Source organism: Brassica rapa, chromosome A01 (genome assembly GCF_000309985.2).
Source record: "Brassica rapa cultivar Chiifu-401-42 chromosome A01, CAAS_Brap_v3.01, whole genome shotgun sequence".
Lineage (NCBI taxonomy): Eukaryota > Viridiplantae > Streptophyta > Magnoliopsida > Brassicales > Brassicaceae > Brassica > Brassica rapa.
In genome coordinates, this window is record NC_024795.2 from 12,008,674 (window position 1) to 12,031,060 (window position 22,387).

The 22,387-nt window shown below is 34.8% G+C and overlaps 2 protein-coding genes across 7 annotated transcripts; one reads left to right on the top strand and one right to left on the bottom strand.

Moving 5' to 3' along the window:
• The first annotated feature begins 12,351 nt into the window (after positions 1 to 12,351).
• Positions 12,352 to 16,191, top strand: LOC103871699 (protein tesmin/TSO1-like CXC 2). The gene is made up of 9 exons (XM_009149980.3): positions 12,352 to 12,699; positions 13,490 to 14,137; positions 14,219 to 14,553; positions 14,645 to 14,716; positions 14,802 to 14,982; positions 15,083 to 15,178; positions 15,261 to 15,327; positions 15,415 to 15,568; positions 15,660 to 16,191. Exons 1-9 carry the CDS (start codon positions 12,637 to 12,639, stop codon positions 15,982 to 15,984), a joined length of 1,941 nt encoding a protein of 646 aa, XP_009148228.1. The 5' UTR covers positions 12,352 to 12,636; the 3' UTR covers positions 15,985 to 16,191.
• On the bottom strand, positions 16,150 to 22,313 carry LOC103871661 (protein NETWORKED 1B). 6 transcript variants are annotated; one of them, XM_009149941.3, is made up of 5 exons: positions 22,113 to 22,313; positions 21,473 to 21,529; positions 21,207 to 21,367; positions 17,395 to 21,110; positions 16,150 to 17,174 (listed from the first exon to the last, which is right to left on the bottom strand). In XM_009149941.3, the coding sequence occupies exons 3-5, from the start codon at positions 21,304 to 21,306 to the stop codon at positions 16,308 to 16,310; spliced, it is 4,683 nt and encodes a 1,560-aa protein (XP_009148189.1). In that variant the 5' UTR covers positions 21,307 to 21,367; positions 21,473 to 21,529; positions 22,113 to 22,313; the 3' UTR covers positions 16,150 to 16,307. The 6 variants fall into 6 exon arrangements, with proteins under 6 accessions (XP_009148189.1, XP_009148209.1, XP_009148221.1 ...); XM_009149961.3 differs by having other exon boundaries at positions 21,207 to 21,314; positions 22,113 to 22,291; XM_009149973.3 differs by lacking the exon at positions 22,113 to 22,313 and adding an exon at positions 21,904 to 22,075 and having other exon boundaries at positions 21,207 to 21,314.
• Positions 22,314 to 22,387: the final 74 nt, after the last annotated feature.

Here is a 22,387-nt window from a genome sequence, read left to right on the forward strand (position 1 = left end):
AGGCCCGTTGCCTTTGGTGATCATCTGGGCCATCAGCACGATCCAGCGATACATGCACCAGCCGATCCCGTACCACATTCCCATCATGGCGGGCCTGGGACTGGGACTTCTTCTCACGCCAGGTTGCACCAATGTGCCTGTCGTAAGGCTTTGCCTCCTCTCGCGCACCCCCATACTTCTTCCTCCAAGACAGTTCATCCCGCCGGCGAACCACCCTATCCACATGGCCCTTATGAGCCTCACGGGGGTTATTCAAAGCATATCTTCGCTCTTCATTGGCATGCCTCCCAGTAGCATAGCTAGACTGCTTAAGATATGGACCAGCCAACGCTTTCGAGTGTAGCGCAGTGGGTTCCTTCTTAACCAATGGTTTTGAGTACTGTTGTGACCTATGCTCCTGCAGCTGAACCCGCGCAAAGACGCCTTGTCGCTGTATCGAAGGACAATACTCCTTCTCATGTGTGAGCATACCACAAGTAGAACAATGCTTAAACAACATCTCGTACTTGATTTCAATCGTAACCTCATCTCCCTCTGGAGATTCAACCTTCCGTGCAAACTTTAGTGGCCGACGAGAGTCCAAATCTAACAGCATTATGCCTTCAATCAGCTCTATTGTGTCCTGATGAACATGTCCCAGCCGGGAACCTATTTCTCTCAGGTTATTCTCAGTCCATAGGTGCAGGGGTACACCAATCAGTCTAGTCCAGAATGGTATTATCCAAGGATAGTCATCATGAACAATAGGCTCCCATCGAACCAGCACAAACATACAGAAGTTGAAGTGGAACGGACCCTGTCGAAGAACAGAGTTTAGCTCCTCTTCTGTGGTAAAGTTGAGTAAAAACTTTCCATTTCCCAAGTCATTTGCAGTGATGCGATCCTCCATTCCCCATTGAACCGGCATTTTCTGGAGGAGTTTCTCCACGCTTTGTTTTTTCGGGTTCAGGATCTTTCCGATCAGAGACAGCTTGAACTCATTAATGTTTTGGGAGACATCATGATCCGTTAACTTGATCGGTTCATCATCATCCTCATAGAGGATTCCCTTGCCCTTGATATCAGCCATATGGGCTGAATTGGAACGGTACGAAGATCCCATATGTGGATTCAAGCAACAGTGCTCCTGCTTCAAAATGATCGGTAGAAACTTCCTATTCGATCGCTCGAGCGAGCAGAGCAATGAAGAGATGTAAACAAACGAGACGATCGTCAAACGAACGTGATCACACAGCAGGGAACGTGAAGATCGGATATTGCTCGGCAACGAATGACCGTGATCACACGACAGTGAACCGGAGTCAATGATCACACGTCAACGAACGTGAAGATCTGATATTGCTCGGCAATGAACCAGAGCCAATGACCGTGATCACACGGCAGTGAACCGGATTCAATGATCACACGGAAACGAACGGGAAGATCTGGTATTGCACAGAGAGCAGATCAAGAGAGATCGGCAGCGCACAGATCCTCTTGATGGAGAAGAGAGGGAGACTCCAATGAGAGACTCAACCTTTGCTGCCGTGAAAGATACGCCAGTGAAGATCGAACGAGATGGAGTGTGTGATGGGAAGCTTCCTAAAACCAGGGTGATCCACACGCCAAAGAACGTGTCGACCAGGTGAAGATCAAAACTTCAATGGAAGTTTGTGATCTGAAGAATCGCCATTGGAGTCGCCACAGAAGCCCTAGCCGCTTTTTTTGTGGGCTTATATATATATATATCTTAATTTTATGTATATTTGAATCAAATTTATATTAAAATATTGGTAAGAAAATAATAAAATCTATAATATTAATAAAAATAAATTTAAATTTAAGAAAATTTACTAGTGCACATGGTACAGAAAAATACATAATATCTAATATATTAAAAGAGAAGTACACTGTAGAAATAATCCTACTTTAATGCGGGATATTACACAAAATGTCATTGAATTTAATTCAAATCTTGATGTCTTCATTAATGGCATTTTAGTCTTTTTAACTCTAACATAATCACTAAATTCTTGGGATTAAATTGCTTCATATATATTTCGATTCAATGGATTTAATTTTCTTAGTGACTAGAGGGAGAGAAGCCAGTGATGACAAAGGGTTAAAAAGATTTAGGGCAATGATTGATTACGACCATCTGATCAACATCAGTTTTGTTAGTGAAATGGTGCAGGTAGCTTAACATCAGTTTAAGTTCTTCAAAGTTCCTCCTTTTTGTCTTCATATTACATTTTACGGAAGTTTTCATGACTAAGAGATTATCTGGTTAGATTAATTGTCGACAAGGACTTGATTATATATATATATTGTTGTGCAGCACATGTTGAAACAATATCTCAGATTGGTGTAATATTTCTCCTATTTGCTTTAGTATTAAATTTTTTTTGCAGTGAAGGTTGCTTATTCCACCCTCTTACTTCATCCTGCAGTGATTGCAACATTGTGTAGTTTTTGCAGTAGTTATTCCGACGAGGTCTTCTTTCAGCTGTTTTTGTTCATGTGCTTGAGTAGGATAACAACTTCGGTATATTTTAGTTTTTAACAATAATAATAATAAGAGTAAGAATGAATCATTAGGTTTTTTCTGTATGAATCATGAAAGAGAATTTCAGTTGACTTAGTTGTTTCTTCAATGGCGGTAAACTAATGGAATGTATATTCTAGGTGTTTCTCTTTAAAATGATCATCAACTGTTATTATAGGTGTGTACTCTGAACTGTTATAATGTACTCCTTGTGCTCACTTTCACTGTCTTTGATCTTTTCCTTTGATTTACCGGTTATGTTTTTCTAAATTTCTCCTTAGGCTTGATGCTCATATTTTAGTATTAACTTGCCCTGATACTTGTCACAGGTCTTGGAAATTTTAATGGAAAAAGTAGTATATGTGCTCTCATGGTGACGTAATATTTAACCGTTAAAACACTTTAAAGTAACTACTTATGTGTCTACTACTTTTTTTTTTGTTTTATCTTTTGGTTTTCAGTAGGTTAGATTTTAGCTTGCTAGATTTAAGATCATGTCTGGTGATTTGAACTCTAAAATGAGATTTTTTTATCATGTCTTTAGGTTGAGGTTGTTATGTTGATGAAGGAATTACAATTTCAAGCCTAAGTTTCAGAGTCTTCAAGCGTGGAACTAGGCTTCTGAAACTGTTAGTACACTTTCTTGATCACTTAAAAGATATGTTAGATGAACCGAACCAAAATAGAAAAAGTGATTTTGATTTGATAATACCGTACAAACTAAATAGATGTTATTTTTAATAAACCAGAGTATGTGGATATGATTCAGTATATAAACCAATCAAACCGAATTAACCGATTACTAAAAATATAATAAAAGTATAAAATATGTATACATAGTTTGTTTTAATGATATGAGCTTGATATATAAGATGTTAATTTAAATAATTTTGTATTATGTTAAAGGTTTTCTCTGCCAGATAATATTATGGTATTAATAACTTTTTATTTTATTATTTTACAAAAAAATATAATAATTCGTTTTATTTTAATTAATTTTAGTACTTAAATAAATTAAAAATATTCTATTTAAAAGTTAAAGTACTGAAAATATCATTAGGATTTAATAGATCTAATTTCAGTCATATAAACTAAAATTGACAAAATGTAATAACAAATAAATATAATTATGATTTTTGGTATAAAATCAAATAAAACAAAAGTCGATAGTACATAAAACGAACCAAACCAAAATATACTTTCTATTTTATGCTTATGCATCATTAGATGATATAATTGGTTAAAAGTAATGATGCATAAGCATAAAATAGAAAGTATACTAAATGGCCTAGGATTGTATCTGTGAATGTAGATTTTTTTTTCCTACGTTATAGGCTTTCTCGGAGTTTTTTGAGCACTAGAGATTCTGAATTTGATCATAGAAAGAAAAAAAATATGTGCGGATGTGCAGATCAAAACTTTAGTTAGTTCAGGTTGGTTTGTTGGCCCATGAGCATTTAAAAGATAACAACATAGCATTAATTAGTTACTATTTTTTTTTTTTTGGTAGGAATATGGGAGAGTGACTCTCAATTTATTTAAAAAAGAAACCCAAACTTCAGCTTACAAGACGAGTTTGTCGTGGCCGCAACGGTCCAGCAACATCCTCATGAACTAAAACAGCGACCTCAATCGGTGCCACAACAAAACTATGAAAACCAAACGGAAGAGTAAATGCAAGGTTAGCCAAACCATCAGCTAAAAGGTTTGCTTCCCTATATACATGAACAAATCGGACGAGCCAGTCCCTTGTCAAGAAGCCATGGCACAAGCGTACCAGGAAAGACAGCGGATGAGTGTCCCCAATCCCTATCGTAAGAAACTCCATCACCATCATAGAATCGACCTCTACCTCCAACCTTCTCACCCCTTTCTCCCAAGCAACCACTAAACCATAGTACACACCCCATAACTCCGCTAATGGTGCCGTACAGCTACCTATATTAACCGCAGAACCTCCACACCACTCGCCTTCTCCGTTTCGCAGTGCTCCCCCTGCAGCCGCCGGCCCCGGGTTCCCATGTGATGCCCCGTCCGTGTTCAGTTTCATCCACCCCACACAAGGTGGCTTCCATCCCACCATTATCTCAACCATATGTCTCTCCTTCATGTGAGCATTCTCTGCTCTATTTGCTGTTATAACTCCCTTAGCCAAGTCACGTAAGAACTTGACTCTATCTCTCCACAGTCGGGTATCACCAAATACATTTCCACATCTCCAATTCCATCCCCACCATAGAGTCAAAGCGAATATAGTAGCCCACGGAACACCACCACCTGCATTGTTATCACATAGGTTCTTATATAACCATTCCAGTAACGGCATTCTGAAGAAAGCCTCCCTTCTCATTCTCGGAACAAATCTCTCCCATATACCTTTTATCATCGCAGGACAATCACGTAACACATGTATTATAGTCTCAATTCCTCCTCTGCAAACCTGGCATAAGTCAGTCCCACTCAGGTGCCTTCGATGTCTCTCTGCATTTGTCATAATTGCTTGGTTTGCCATTAGCCAGAGGAACATTCGAACTCTCTCAGGTGCTACAACGCGCCACATAGATCGAAAGAAACTCCCCATCTGCGGTCATAGATCGAAAGAAACTCCCCATCTAAAGCATAGCAAATTTCCATTCAATAATTTATATATGTACTTTCTCAAAAACATAACAACTATTAAATTAATTACAATTATATATTCCCGCTCTAACTTACGAAAAAAGGTTCTGGCCCGCGTCATTCATCTCTACCATTTATCTGCATAACCAAAAGTTGTTGCACTTGATCAAATCTCCACTTGACTCTAAACGTGATTAGTAATAATTTATCACCATGTAGATTAATGTATTATATATGACCTAGCTGAAAATAATAAGTTACACGTATATCCGATTATGGTGAGTATTACTGCTTTAAGATCCAAAGTTGAGATCGGGGATGAAGTGGTAAACAGTAAACACATAACATTCTCGGCTTAGGCCCTACCTATTAGAAACATATATTATCATCTTAAAAGCTTAAATGGATATCCCTCTTTATAAAATAGTTTATTACCTCTTCAAGGAACCGGAAACTGCCACACTGGAGACTGAAAAACAAAACTTTAATATTTTATATCGGCGTGGCTCCAGTTCATTAATCTGAATTAATATATAGATATGAAAAAAGGAAAAGTTGAATTCACCTTGATTTATGAGTCCATAAGTCAAAAGATATGCATGCCAACTTTTGGGTACTTAAGAGAGAAAGAAGATGAGCAAAGTCTAAGGAGAGCCCTAGAAATCAATTACAATTATTCATATAAAGCTAAGAAGAATGGACAAAAAATGATAAAAAGATTCACCGTACAAACATATATGAGCTATCTAATGATTTTGTTACGTTGGCTTTTTCTTATTGTCAATTTGTCATTGTGAGAAAGACTTAGAGATCGAGGATCTTGACTTAGTGATTAAAATGTATATCAGTATCAAGCAACCTGACATTCACTAAAAGTTCAACAATCAACTTTATAATATCCCGATTTAAAAGACCTGTTTGTGTACTAACAAGTATATATATGTGAAGATTAAATATAGGTGTTGGGTTGGGTTTTAATATGTTCTCTTTCTTATTAAGAAATATGTTTTTTTTTTGTTCAAAACTTATTAAGAAATATGTAAGGATGTCGTTTTATGTGTGTTTAGGTCATGTGATGCGCCTCTAGTCACGTGATCTTGAACGCAGCATGTTTGGTCGACATTATGATTTTAGCATGGAGCTTCTTTATGCCAAGAATGTACTTTTTCTTCTCTTTATATGTATTACTTTTGGGGTTTTAATTTATACAAATAACCTTGCATACCAAAAATATTATACAAATAATATGTCCGTATCTGTTTTTTTTTATATGACATATGTCCGTATCTTGTTATAATTCTTTTTTTTTTGTAACTTTCTTGTTATAATTCTTTACGTTTACATATATATTGCTTCGCCACCTTAATTCATATATATATGTTGTTGGTGTTTTCTTTTTCTGTCTTACGAAATTGTGGCATTGTGAATTACTTGGATTTGCAACATGTATATTGCATCAGTGCATGTGTAAACGAGTTTTACCATCATTTGAGAACAAATTCTTCATTCAGTTGCATCTTTTATTTACGGGAGCGTGCATGGATTACAAATTTACAATTGTATAAAAAATTCAACCTAGTGGTTGGGCACTAAAGAGTGGTCTCTATACAGAGACTTGTAGCACTCATATTCATATTGTTTGACATCCATAAAGATAGGATCCTCCGACCTACCTAACTTATCAGTTGGGTTTATAAAATATCTCTTATGTGACATCGATACGACGAACGCAATTAGCATAAGACTCAAGAATTTTAGAAATTGAATCGTTTTTGCTTGTTTTTTATTTCATGCTAGCTAATTACAAGTGAGATAAGCGATAAATAAATGTCCATTTTACCAACCAAATTTTTTTGGGCTTTTCATTTCACCATTTTAAGTAATTGCAGTCAAGGATGTTTGTAGACTAATTTGGTCCCATCCGTCCGAGTTCCGCCTATTAGTACTGATCTATAACAAGCAATTTAATATTTAAATTTGTTTATCATGACGTTGGCTCTCAAGACTCCGAAGCAAGCATGTGGTTAACCTACATTTTTATAAAACAAACCATCACCGCACCGTACTAACATACCGAAATAGTTCACACTTCAAGTCTTCAAACCAACAAACGCATAAAATTTCACGAATGTGAATATGACTTCACATCTTTACCAACTACTTATCGCGTGTTTAAAAAATGACTATAGGTAAATTCACCCGAAACCAGACATATATTATTCATTTTTTTTTTTAAAAGAGTTACACTATTTCTAGACATATATTATTCATTTAACCATGTGGTAGTGGTCTATTGGTAAAAGATTTGAGTATAAACACATCTGTTATGAATTCAATTTTTTCTGGGAACAAATTAAGTCATTGCAAGCCTTTTTTCAAAAAAAAAAAAAAAAAAAAATTAAGTCATTGCCACTTGGCCAGTATGGACTTGGATTTCGACTCAGTCAGTTTACATGATAGTCCAATATCCGACGATCTGGCTATCCCTGACATTAGTCGGAAGACATTCCAAACTCAAGTTAAGCAATATGGTATTCAGTCTACTATGTATCACTAAGTGTGTTATTTCCGAGACCGACCGAATCGGCCGTTAAACATACAAAATAAAAGAAAAAAAAAAACATTTTTACTTTTCTTTTTTCTTTTGCATAAGAAATAACATGTATTGCCCAATGCGGCAATGCGTGATCGTCGTCTAGTTTGTTATTCCTTAAGTTCAACTTCTACTAGAAACAAATGTAAAATTGAGATTCCGGTAGATAAAAATAGAAAAAACTGCAAAAGTTGATGAAAGGTCCATGGAAGAAATTTTAGATTTTTGGGTCCATTTCACCAGATCTCCCTAAAAATATGAATAAATATATATTTTCCCTAAAAATATAAATAAATATATATTTTCTAGTATTAGTCAGAAAGTATGTATAATCAGCATACTAGTTGGATGCAGCATTCGATCATCGACGATTATAATATATACTATCTTTATTTAGTATATAAATATATATATATATATATATATATATATATATATATGGTAAAAGATATTTATAATCTTAGGCTTAACTAATCTAGACTTACAGTTTAGAATTGAAGGGTGGATATAGTTTTTAGAATGTGAAATTTATGATTCTAATAAATTTATAAATAAATACTTTAAAAAAAATTTAAAAATAGTTTCAAAATAGTTTTCGATTTTCAAAAAGAAACTTTGAAAAAAAAATTATAAAAAAGTTCAAATTTGAAAAAATATATGTTTTTTTAGTTAGATAATTATTTATTATATATATAGAGAACAAATTTATAAGAGTCTTTTGTCACTTAATGAATAATGTATTTTTGAAATGTCTCTTTACTAGTGGTAAACATGAATAATTATACCAAAAAAGTGGTAAACATAAAAAATTCTCACATATATATATATATATATATATATAGTTTTAGAATTATTTGTTTTTGTTGTGAAAAGATATTATTTTATATTTCTACCATAAGTTCTTAGAAAAAGTTTATATTTTAACCGTTATAATTTAATGCTCATTTTTAACTTAAATTATTATCATCTAAATAGATTATAAATAAAAATAAAATTTTATAATTAAAGTATAATTCATTTTTAACAAAAACAGATAAAGTACATACCTATCTATAATATTATTTGAGAAGTGAATTTGTTGATTTGTCATGCTCCCATAATTCTTAGTTTAGTCATATTTTTTGCTCAATTTGTTAATCTTAATAAATATTTTTATTGATTTAGCTAATTTTCTGATTTGCCATATTCTCCATAGTTTTAGGTTTAGTCATATTGTATTGTCAATTATTAATTTTAATAAATAATTTTACTCATTTAGCTAATAATTTAGGGAAATACATAGGATAGCACTAAAAACATTTTTGTCACAAATATACACTTTAAGGATCAAAATGACCAAAATGTTTCATTAAAAAGATAAATATATATTTATACCCCTAGGTTTTACCAATTCAAACTTTAGGGTTTAGAATTAACGGGTGGAGATTTGAGATTGAGGCTTAAAATTTTATAAAATAAAAATAAATATTAAAATTTGAAAATAAAGATTTTCAAAATAGTTTCAAAAATTATTTTCGAATTACAAAAAGAAAATTTGAAAAAAATTAAAAAACAAAATTTTGAAAAAACATTTCAAATAAAATAATTTATAAAAAAGTTAGAATTTGAAAACATATAATCGTAAATTATATTAAAAAAATTTTGAATTTTTTTTATTTTTTTATATATAGGATATTAGGGTCATTTTTATCTATTAAATGAAATATTTTGGTCATTTTCCTCATTGTGATTTATTTTTGTGACTAAAACTTGAAAATTGTTTATTTAAGAGAATTTCCCAATAATTTATCATTATCTTGAAAATAATTTTAAAAAATCTAACGATATTAACGTAGTTAAATTTATATCATATTTACTTTAGAAGTATTAAAATATTATATATATATATATTAATATTATATTTGGTTTAGTAATATTAAACCGATTCTATTTTAATACATAGTAAAGCTTGACCCGCACGCCTGGTTGAATATTTTATAAATGAATAACTTTAATATTATCGTAAAAATTAAATATATGGTTAATGTTATATAATGTAATTATAGAATCTTATTTTCAGGCTTTTATTTGACATTATCAATATATATATATATATATTTTGTCATCGACATTATCAATATATAAAGATTTGTTTTATACATTTTACTTTTTATTAATTATGAATATAATTTTAAATTCGGTATAATAAATTCATAATCTGAAATAATAAAATAGATAATCCCCTTCAAAATATTTTTTTTTTTTAATTTCTACATTTTGCATATAAAATATTTTAAAATTTTATTTAGTTATAGTGTAGAACTTATATTTGTTCAGGATCATTTATATTTTCTTATTGTGTTAAAAAAATATCCTTTAGCATCTATAATTTTAGTATATAGCAGGAAAATAGAGTTTATGATTTTTACCTATTTTAATGGTGAATGATATTTTAAATGAAATATTTTTTTAAAATAAAATAAGTAAATTTATAAATTTAATATAATTTTATATTTAAGTGATATAGCACTTCTATTTTAATATAATATAGTATATAGAAAGTTTGTAAAAATAACATACAAATTTTATTTTTTATTTTATACTAAAATATTAATTTACATTAATTTGTAATAATATTATACAACTAATTACAAGATTAATTAATGCAATATTTTATAAAAAATATTTAAAAATTTTAGTAAGATTTTGTTCGATTTTTTGTCATATGTGTCAATTGTATAAGATATGATATCTTAATGATACCAAAATTTAAATAGAAATAAATGAAATGATTTTCTATAAAATTCATATTTTAATATAAAATATCACATGTAGAAAAGCTGTAACTTTTATTTTAATATATAATTATTCATAAATTAAAAATGAATTTAATTAGTTTGATAATCATCGTTATATAAAGAGATTCTATATTATGCTATCAAAAAATATTTTAAATCATATTATTTCAAAAATAAATATAAATCCATATATATTTTATGTATATTGAATGTTTTCATGTTTATTTTACGTAATAAAATATATTGAATTGATGATATATCTATTTATAAAATTTTGTAAAATTATAAAGTTTCAAAACACCTAGTTCGATAATTATTGTCTAGACAAACCACACGAACCAAACACGACGTCATATCGTGTGCTCTATTCGACCCAAGATTTAGGTTATAAGTCCACGTAGTTGGACGATCGTACACCGTAACTTGCGAAGTCAAACTAGTCATCATCAAGCAAGACAAAGATATCCATCCACATGTCGACATATCATCCACCAGATCCCATAACCTCAACAGTTCACCATAACATGGTAAACACTAGCGTACAGTAAAACCCCTTTCCTTCTAAATCCATTTTCCCGCCTAATGCAGATTACGCCTAGCTGTCATTTTCGTTAATTCCGAAACTACCCATGGGTAAAGAACATGGCTCCAGGATAAAAGACAGGGATATAAATGTAAATTTAGAAAAAAATCACGTAGTAACAAAACGTAACCCCACCGGCGAATTTATATTAAATTCTTGGGGCTTTAACTTTAAGAGGTTCACGGGGAAGGCATGTTCGGCTATCAAAAATAAAAGGGTTCGTATTTATTAATAATATCTTTGTTTCGGTGGAAACAAGAAAATTTATTTTACTTCCCTAGCCCGGCTCAACATATTTTCAGTGACTTATGTGACTAATTTACTAATACGTTCAATCACAGTAAATATGTCTGGGTGTGATTAATAACTCTTTGTCTCTGTGGTGAATATATCGCTTTCATTAGGAGTTAGGAACAATCGTTGGTACAGTAAGAATAAAGCGGGACGAGCAAACTTATGCAATTATTTGTCAGAGGGGAAACAAATAATTACAATGTAACTATAATTAGAGAATTATTATAATTAAACAGGTTCGTACAAGAATGTTTATGACAATGAAAGGCCGACGTAATTTTATGCAATCATGTACTTGATTTAATCAGAGCGTTATTTAACTTTTGTTTTGATCCCAATTAATTACTAATATTCTGAATAATTGACCAATAAATTTCTAATATATGTGTCATAATTAAACATTAGCGCTTTCTTGTAATTCTCCCAGTTTCAGCCTTATAATATGCTCCTTTTCATTAATCTTTTTAGCAATTCTCTTTCAGTCCTTATTAAAGAAAAAAAATCTTAAGACAAGACTGCATTAATTTCTGGCAAAACAACATTATTGTTTTATTGTTACCAAATCTCTTGTAGGAAGCTTATAGGCGTGACTGACTATTTTCGATATACCTAATACGTAATAATTTTTCTTAAGAAACATTTGACCAAAAAAGCAAGAAATATTTATTCTTTATCAGTGTAAAAATCTCGATTTACATAAAACCACTTAACAAAAGAGAGGACAGAATTCTAATTGCATGCAAACAAAAGAGAAGCAGTGAACAGAACTGTAATTCCTGCCGATATTTATTGTATTATTATTATTTTTTGCTTAAATTGTATTAATATATTCTTCCAATAAAACAAAAAGAGTAATAAAAGGAAAAGAGCAAAAAAAAATACACCAGTGTCCGTTACTTTATTAAAAGGAAAGGATCGAGAGTAATATTTACTTGGCTTGATTGTAGACAAAGCAAGGTATCAGGGATTCATTTATCCACACCTACTATTCACAGAGTGTGAGAGAGATACTCGTACACTTGTGTATACATATACAGAGAAAGAGAAACAGTTGTTAGGGAAAGACAAAGTGGTGGGTCTGTTTCTGACAATTATCTTCATTTCCCGCTTCTGCTCTTGTTTGAATCTCTCTCTTCTTCTTCTTCCACTAAAAACAGATAGAGAAAGAGAAAGTGCGAGACTTTCTTTCTTCAGAGATAAGAGAGACAAAGAGAGTGTGGTTGTGATTTGTCTTCACCGTTGAACAATGGATACTCCTCAGAAGAGTATTACCCAGATCGAAACTCCAGTTTCCAAATCCAGATTCGAGGTTTACATTTCTATTATTAATACCTATTCATTGTTTTTGGTCAATGTTTTAGTACTTTTAGTTTCTTCTGTTGGTGTTATATGGTGCCAATTCTGAAAGTTTTGGTGTGAATCTCTGAATTTTAAGCCATTTCTTATTTTTCAAAAATCCAGAGTTCATAGGTTCAATCGACCAGTTTTGACAAGATCAAAGACCATTATGTCATTTTAATTACCCTTAATTTCTTTTCTTTTTTTCTCTTCTGGTTTTTGTCAAAAGTCAAAGCAGTTAAGTTCAATGACACAACACAATGCTAACTGGTTTTAGGTTTTGTTTTATTTCGGCGGTTTCATTTGTTCACACTTCACAACATAATTCACTACAAAATCTGTACTTTTCTTTCTGTACTGATCCTAAAGAAGATTCCTTTAATTGGAATCTTTGCTCTTGCCTTAATTTCCTCACTAAAAAAATTCATAGTTCATACATATTCTTGTTTTTTTTTAAAATAAAAATTTGTAATCAAATCAGTTTATTCAAACACAACACAATGGTAACTGGTTTAGATTTGTTGTCTAACTTTGGCGGTTTCAGTTCACTATTGCAATTATGACCTGACATTCCCAATTCACTATAGAAACTGTACTTTTTGTCTGTACTGTTTTAAGGATTCTTTTTTTTTTGGGGGTTAAAATTCCTTAAGATTCTTAATTGGAATCTCTGATCTTTTGCTCTTACCTTCTTAATTTCATCACATAAATAAAAAAATTTATGAGTTTCTCCCTTTTTGGGTGGTTGTCTGAAAATGCAGGATTCACCAGTGTTCAATTACATAAACAGTTTGTCTCCAATAAGACCTGTCAAATCCATACCAAATCCTCACCAGTTTAGCACTCTCAATTTCACTTCCCCTCCTTCTGTTTTCACCTCACCACACCTAACTTCTTCTCACAAAGAATCAAGATTCTTCAAAACTCACCACCCTTCTCCTGATCCTACCATTCTTGTTCAAGAATCTCCAGACGATTCCAAGTCAAATGAAGAAGCTGCAGCAGAAGCAGATGCTACTACAGAATTCAACATAGATGCTTCAACTGAAATGGAGCAGCCACAAATCGTCAAGTATGACGTTAAGGAAACGAATCTTGATGAAACGACCGATCTTTCCCTTGTGCCATACGCTTCTCCTCCTAGAAAAGAGAATGGTTCTGCTTCTGAGGATGCTCCAGGAATGGAGATGTATGACAATGTTCAGGGAAAAAACGAAACTCCGGATTGGGATAGATTGATTGCAGATTCTTCTGAGTTCCTAATCTTCAGCTCACCTAATGATTCGGAGGCTTTTAGATGCCTTATGATGCAGAGAGCATCACCCTCCCAAGCACCTTCAGTGATGATGCCAACAATGCAGCCTGGTTCAATAAATGAACCAGAGTCTTCAAACGCAAGTCCTTATGGGGTAATAAAACTTGTCTCAATTTAGTGTTTTATAAATGATCATTTGTCTCTTAAAGAGGTTGTTTTGTTGTGATTGTGATAGGCTGTTTCAGTCTTGCACCGTGGTATAAGAAGACGTTGTCTGGACTTTGAGATGCCGGGGAATAAGCAAACGTCCAGTGAGAATAACACTGCGTCGAGATGTGTTGTACCGAGTATTGGTCTTCATCTAAATGCCCTTTTAATGTCTACAAAGGACTGTACAACCAATAATACCACTCATGATTACTCGTGTTCTGAGAAGTATCAAGTGGGTCTACAAGGCTCAAGCTCTACACTGCAAGAAACATTGGACCAAACAGAAACTGAAACCCGGGAAGATGTTCCCGTTGAACCAACCTTGGAAGAGTTGCATTTGAGCAGCCCTAAGAAGAAGAGGCAAGTTTGTTTGTCCTAAGAGAAAGCACTTTGTAATAGATTTTTTTTTTCTTTGTTTTAACAACCATTGGCTATTTTGTAAAATATACAGGGTTAAGTTGGAAGCTGGAGAAGGAGAGTCATGTAAGAGATGTAACTGCAAAAAGTCCAAGTGCTTGAAACTGTAAGCTTCATGATTCCACCTCCTTCTGTCTTAGGCTCTTGAGAAAGTTTTGTGTGTTTATGAGTGTCTTGATGTTGATGTGCAGTTACTGTGAATGCTTTGCTGCTGGCGTCTATTGCATAGAGCCATGCTCATGTATAGACTGCTTCAACAAGCCTATTCACGAAGATACCGTCTTGGCTACTCGCAAACAGATTGAGTCTCGGAACCCACTTGCATTTGCTCCTAAAGTCATTAAGAGCTCCGATTTGGTTCTAGAAACCGGGGTAAAATCATTTTTCACCATCCTTTTTTTTTTAAATTATTTCTCTCCATCATCCTTTTATCTTGTTTGAAGGAATGTAATAAAATTGTAATGACATACAGGATGATGCAAGCAAAACTCCAGCTTCTGCACGTCACAAACGTGGCTGCAACTGCAAGAAATCAAACTGTCTGAAGAAATACTGTGAATGCTTCCAGGTTTCTTTATTATTTTTTTCTATGTACTTCCAATGGATCATCTATGTATTGGTCTGACTCTTGGTCTGATGTTTCTTTGAAGGGTGGTGTGGGCTGTTCCATAAACTGTAGATGTGAAGGATGCAAGAATGCATTTGGCCGCAAAGATGGTTTAGCTTCTCTTCTTCTGACTTTTCATCACTAAACAGTCTCAAGTTTTCTTTCCGATTCTGATTCTACTTAAACGAATATCTCAGGATCTGCCATTGTTGACATGGAAGCTGAACAAGAGGAGGAAAATGAAACATCTGTGAAAAACAGAAGAGCCAAAACCCAAGAGAACAGTGAGGTTTATTTGATGAGAAAAGAGGAGAGTTCTGCTTTACCTGCCACACCAATGTCGGTTTACAGGTACAGTCTCTAACTCTGAAAGTGTTTTTTTGTTGTGGCTTGTTAAGTCTTATGTCATCTGAATTGTTGTATTTTTTGTGTTGTTGTTCAGACAACAACTGGTTCAGCTAAAGAACATGATGCCTCCTCCACAGTCTGTACTTGGAGTTGGATCTTCAAGCTCAGGGATGTTTAACAGTCAATACACAAGAAAACCGGAAATGAAGTCATTGGAGACAGTGGCAGAGGATGGAGCTGAAGAAATGCCTGAGATTCTTAGCCACTCCTCTATCGATAACATCAATGCTGTCTCTCCCAATGGTAAGAGGGTCTCTCCTCCTCATCTGGACTCATCTAGCTCAGGGAGAAGAAGTGGTGGGAGGAAACTGATACTGCAATCCATTCCAACGTTTCCTTCTCTCACTCCTCAACACTAAAAAAACATTTTGTGTGTTGTAAGGCTGCACCGTGTAGCTTTGAAAATTCTTTGAATCTTTTTTCAAGGTGAGAGATGATAGAAGAAGTCAACTTCTAGTTGGTTGTAAGTTAGCATACATTGGCATGTGTAATAAAGATGTGAACCCATCATGTTCTACATCACAAAACCAAACATTTCTTGTAATATATATATGCTTCTTTGTCCACTGAGCTAGCTTTATTTCACAATATATCTTAAGGCAAATCGCTCCATTATTTCAAAACTCATACCATAATAGTACTTCTAATAGTCAGTCCAATGAATATCTTTACCACATAGTACTTATAAACCATCTTGCTCTTCTTTAGAAGAAGATCTTATAAACCCGCAGAACCGGTTTTTCTTCTGTCTTGCACTTCTTTTCCCGCCCTTGTGAATCATGTCTCTGAAGAGAATCAGTGTCCTACTTCGTTTGCTTTTAGCTCCATCTTCAAGCTTCAGAACCGCTTGCTCAATGTTGTGCATTTTGTTCTGCAACTGCTCAATCTTTTCAGACCCGTTTCTTGACTTCTCCATAATCACTTTTCTGTATATGTCTCTGGAATCTCCAGAAGTCTCCTCGGTTTCCTTTGAAAGAATCTCGTTTGTGTTTGTCATCTGCAAGACGGCTTCTTCCATTTCTTTCAACTGTCTCTTCACTATAACTATATCAGCTTTGCTGACTTTGCCTTGTTTCCCGTTCGTCTCTAGCTTGCTTTTCATGTCTGTTATGCTAATCCGGAGACTTAACAGTCTTCTTGAATCAGACAGAAGTCTCTCCATGATCTTTGCCTTGTCTTCTATGTTTCTAGATAACTCTTGCTTGTCAATAACTCCAACCACTTTCTCTGATTCTATAGAGGGGTTCCTGCTTAGGCGATATGTCCTCTTACTGTTTTTGAGAAGGGTCGTCTCTGATTCAGCAGATTCTTCCGAAAACTCAAACATCTTGTCATTTTTCACTTCCCGCATCTCAGGCTTCAATCTTGGTCGGCTAGATTCACCAGTGACCTGTATCTCTTCAGTCTTCCTGCGGCTTCTGCTTCGGTAGGAGCCCCTTCGTGTTCTTTGCTTTAAAAGCCTTGGCTTCACTTCCTTCTGAATCACAATTCCATTTCCTGAAGTGGTGATGCTTCCACTTTCTTCAAGCTCATGACAAAAAGCTTCTTCCTGTGAAGTAAAATAAGTTTAGTTCATGAAGATGAGCTTAAACATTTTTTTGGTAATCAAAAGGTGGTTTCAATTCTTTTCCGGGAACCCAAGCAATGTAAATAGTCCATCCCAACGAGAACTGAACCCGAATGGTGCAGTGCCTACTAGACATTTCTTTACCACTAGACCAACAGCTCGTTGGTTGAGCTTAAACATTTGAAATAAATGGAAGACTTACCTCTCTTTGTTGATAGTCTGATGCAGGAAATTTTGTTAAAGCTTGACTACTTTTCTCAAGAGATTTTACATCTTTTGCCAAAGATGCTATCACAGGATCATAAGCTGACAATTGAGTCTTCAGCTCAGTCACTTGAGACTCCAAAAAGAAAACTCTTTCTCTCATCTGTTTCATCTTATTCGTCTTTGCAACATCTTCCTCTTTGAGATTTTCACATACTCCATTGAGTTCTTTAACTTTGTTCTCAAGAAAGAATTCGCGGATAGATGAGATCTGAAGATCAAAGTAGAAAGATGTTGCATCAGCATCCCAAAGTCCAACCTCGTTGCTTTTCTCTTGCAGCTCCAAACTAAGTAACTCTTCTCTAAGCTGTCTTCTTTGGATATCTTTATGTAATAACTCTATCCCTGACTTCAAATTCTCATTCAATGTGTTGAGATTCCTAATTTCTTCCTCTTGCCTCCCAGCAAGATCTGACATTTCAAAAATCTGCCTCTGTAAGTCCCCCCTCATGTTTCTTGATTCTTCAATGTCTTTCCTCAGCTCCTCGACTTCTTTGTGCAGCTCTTCATTTTCAATGTGTGTAGCCTTGAGCATATGCTCTGCTTCTGTGATCTCCATTTCCCTATGTTCCAAGATTTCGTCTACATTAAAAACCTGACGTTCCAAGATTCCACTTAAGAAGTTGTCTACTTCAAGGCCTTCTTGTAACTTCTCCAGCTTCTTTTCAAGACCTTGATTCTCTTCCTCCTTACCTGTTAACTTCTCCTCTAATGTCTCAACCTTGTGCTTTAGGTCTATATTATTCTCTCGTAAACCGCTAACAGTTTCAGCAAAAGCTTTGACCTCTTCAGCCATTTCAGACCCAAGGGACTTGTAAACCACACACATGTTACTCAAAGCAACAACTTCCTGAAGAGCTGCATCGTTTTCTTCCTCAACTACACACATTCCATTTTTGAGTTGTGAGAACTCTGAAAGCAAAGTTTTGTTAGCCTTGAGTGTAGAGGAATGATCTTGTTTCAAAACCATGTATGACTCATGCAACCTCTCAAACTTTGAATGCTCCGTTTGTATTTCATCTCTGAGCTCTTGCTCTTGCTGTTCTCTTCTGATCAGTTCTGATTTCAACAACCGGTTCGCCTTCATCACCTCTTGCTTGTCCTTTTCCAGCATGTTACCATCTGAATGAAACTGTCCAAGTAGAGACAAGAGCACTGAGTTCTCAACCACAAGTCTATGCATCTCATATTCAGCGCTTGAAAGTGAACACTTTAACCCATTAATCTCTCCCACAACAAGTGATGTTTGGTCTTTCGTAATCTTACAATCTGCTTCAACTTGAAGTGCCTTCACCACTTGATAGATTGCACTCCTCAAGCTATCAATCTCATCCAAGAAGATCTCTGCTTCCATCTGCTGCTCAAGATTCTCACTCTCCAGTTCGGATATGAGCTTCTCTGAAAGTTCTGATGCCTCTTCATGCTTCTGACACTCAATCATTAGAGAGAAGTTCTTCTGCTCCAGCTCTTCTATAAGCTTCTGCAAGATGAAGATCTCCACTTGTTTGTTTACAACTCTGTCAAGCTCTTCCTCATACTCTCTTTTCCTTGAGCGACACTCTTCTCTAAGAAGGCTCACGTTCCTCTGAAGATCTCCTAATCTGCTTTCAGTAGATCTTTTATAATCAGCATGCTCCTGCTTCTCAGTGGAAAGCGAGACTTGTAACTCTTCCACTTGAATGCTCTTGAGCTTCTTCTCCTTTTGTAGATCAGTGTATTTTACTTCTAGTTCTGTAAACTTCTTCTCCAAGACTCCGAGCTTCTCCTCAACCTTATGCAGTTGAGACACAAGAGATTCTTTCTCCTTTATGAGTTCAGACTTATCATTCTTGAGCAAAGTGAACAAGTCTTCAAAGCACTTTGACTTGTCCCTTAGGCTTTCAAGCTCAATGTTTGCATTAGAAAGGGATCTCTCCAGTGAAGAGTTCTTCTCCAAGAGCTTCTGCATGTTCACAGTCATGATTTGTAACTGAGAAAACAGGTTTGTTCTCTCATCAGCAAGCTCAGATCTCTCTCTTCTTAAAGACTCACATCTTTCGTGCAGATCCTTTGCTTTCTCTTTGGAACCATCTAGCTTTGTGTTTGATATCAAAAGCAGTTTCTCCAAATCAGCATTCTTCTTTATAATGTTATCCACTTCAGACAGCTTTCTTGTTAGAGTGTCTTTATCATCTCTTTGTTTGGTGCATAACTGGAGAAGCTTTGAGTTCTCTTCTTGTAGTTTCTTCACTGAGAAGACAAGTGATGACGGATCAAAACCTGTGAGCCTCACTTGTTCAATTAGTTGCTGGTATCTCCTATTCAAGTTGTCTATATAACCCTTCAGACGGTGTATCTCTACTTGAAGAGCACTGCTCTGATTCATCTGTTTTGCAACTTCTTCCTCAAGCTTTTCTTTCATCTGCTTCAAGCAAGAGATCTCATTTCTCTGTATCTGCAAGGTGATAGTAGAAGAGTCATTATGATTACTCATCTCAAGCTCTCTCAAAATTTGAGTCTTGCTTTGGAGTTCCATAGTGAGAACTTTCTGCTCCTCTTGAGATTGAGAATGCAAACTCTCCAAGCTTCTAAGACTAGCTTCAAGTTCCGAAAACCGATACTGCTGTTCTTGCATTAGATCTTGAAGCTTTTCAAGCTCCTTTTGCTTCTGAACAAGTTCTTGATCTTTATCTGACATCTTCTGCGCTAAATTATCTGCTTCTAACTTCAGATTTTGATTGAAACTCTCCAAAAGAGCACACTGCTCCTCCACAGTCTTTACCTTTGCAGCTCCAGCAAGAACTTCACTGCTCAGTCTTTTGGCATTGTCTTGAGCATAAGAAACCTCTCTCTCTAGATTTGATATTGTCTCCAGACACTTCTGATATCTAACTTTCAAGTCTTCATTCACTTCATTTAACTTCACAACTTCTTGTTTCAAAGCTTTGGTTTCATTCTCTGCCTGCTCAGATTTGTCCTTGAACATTTCAACACTCTCCTCAGCATCTCTAATCCTCTTCTCTAAAACAGATATCAACTCAAGGCATTTATTGTATTGCACCAAACCAGCCTCTTTCTCAGATTGCAATCTTGAAAGCCCTGTGTCCCTCTCCACCTCTAGCTTTGCAAGAGATTCCTTGAGTACTTTAATCTCAATCTCAGCTTTGCAAGCACGTTCATCAAATCCTCTAACATCATTTTGAGCATTACTGAGCTCCTTTTCAAATCTTGATAGTTTGTTTAAGCTTAGCTGATACCGTAGACTCAAAGCCTCCTTTTCAGTCTGAAGCTCGAGCAATGCTCTCTTCAAGCTTTCAACTTCACTATCTCCTTGGTGAGCATCACAAGTTTGGTACAATTCGTTTAGGTGACTTGAACTACTTTTACTTGTTGCACCATCTTCTTTAGGAGGTCCAGAAGTAGATGATGCAGAATCATCAATCATGTCGAAAGGAACCTGGTCAGGAAACGCCTCAGCCATAGCTTTATGCGCATGACGAAGCTGCACTGTCGTGTGATCATACCTCTCGGCCAAAGCGCGGTAAGCTCTGTATAGCTCTTCAACTAGTTTCATGAGCTCTGGACGTTTCTTGTAGTACATTTCTGCCCTTCTTGCAAACGAATCTGCGTCTGTTTCTATGAGCTTTATCATTGTCTTGACTTTGGAATCCATATCTGGTTCAACAAAAAAAAACAAATCATTTTCCTGTTAAGTTGAAATTTCCAAAAATCTATATTCAAAGACTCATAAAAAGGAGAAATCAAGAAGACCTGCAAGATTATCCTGAATCCATTTTGAGTTTTTAGGAATGTGACTATCCCACCACCACGAGTACAACCGCGTGGAGTCTGACTGCAAGTGACTGGCCATTACAGCCGCTGAAAAGAATTGGTTTGGTCAACTGCTTTGAACCGACTACTAATACTCAGTTCTACAAAATAAGACAATGTGACCTTATAAGGAAGTCAACAATCAAAGGTAAGTAAGTTAACATGAGATTTTAGTTGCTTTCCTAATCCAAAAAAAAAAAACAAACCTTTGCACTTTGTACCAAATGGTGGATATAACTTTGGTCCTTGAAGGCAGGATCTTCCTGTAGAAAGAACATCAATCTTTCAGAGAGACGGACGCAAAATCATTTTCAAAGAAGCAATTCAATGCACAGTTTCCAAATTTTTAGTACACTTGCATTCACCACAAGCTATACATATTCTGTAAAGCCAAGGGAATCTCATCTCAGGAGCAGCAGCAAGCAAGAAAAAAATCATAATAATTATCAAAATGTAATCATCATTAACAAATCACAAACAAGAATTGGGAGAAAAGGTGGAAAAGACAGTCTTTATAAAAAAACAAGATTAGCATCAGAGCATAGTTCAACATATATCACAGAGGTAGATTCTTCATCAACAGCAAAGAGAAAGAAAGAAAAACTCTTGCTTGTGGGGTTTTTCAAATGAAATTTACCAGAAATATGAAAATAGGGTAACAACAGATCCCAGGACAAAAAAAAAAAGAAACTGTTTTAATTTCTTTCCCCCTAAGGAACTCAATATATCTGAAATTCAGGAGAGGAAAACTCGAGTTGGGTGCAAGCAACAGCGACTCTTTGATTTTTTTTTTCTACTATATGAAAACGAAACATCAAAAAAAGCAAAGGATCAAGAACTACTTACCCAGGAAAATATATGTACAAAGGGGGTGTCTGCTTTACAGTAAAACGGAGCTGCAAAAAAAGACTAAAAGTCTTTGAAACCTATTGTCTCTTTAATGGAGAGACACATACGCAACATTCTCTTCTTTCTCTCTCTTCTGGACTGCAAGACAATAGAATGATTAGTATGATTGGTGCGTACAGTATGGCCCTGTTCGTTTGTCAGTCGCTAGCGGCAGCGGCTAATCTCTTGTTCGTTTACCTATCGCTGTACGAGCGATCAAACGCGGCGGCTAA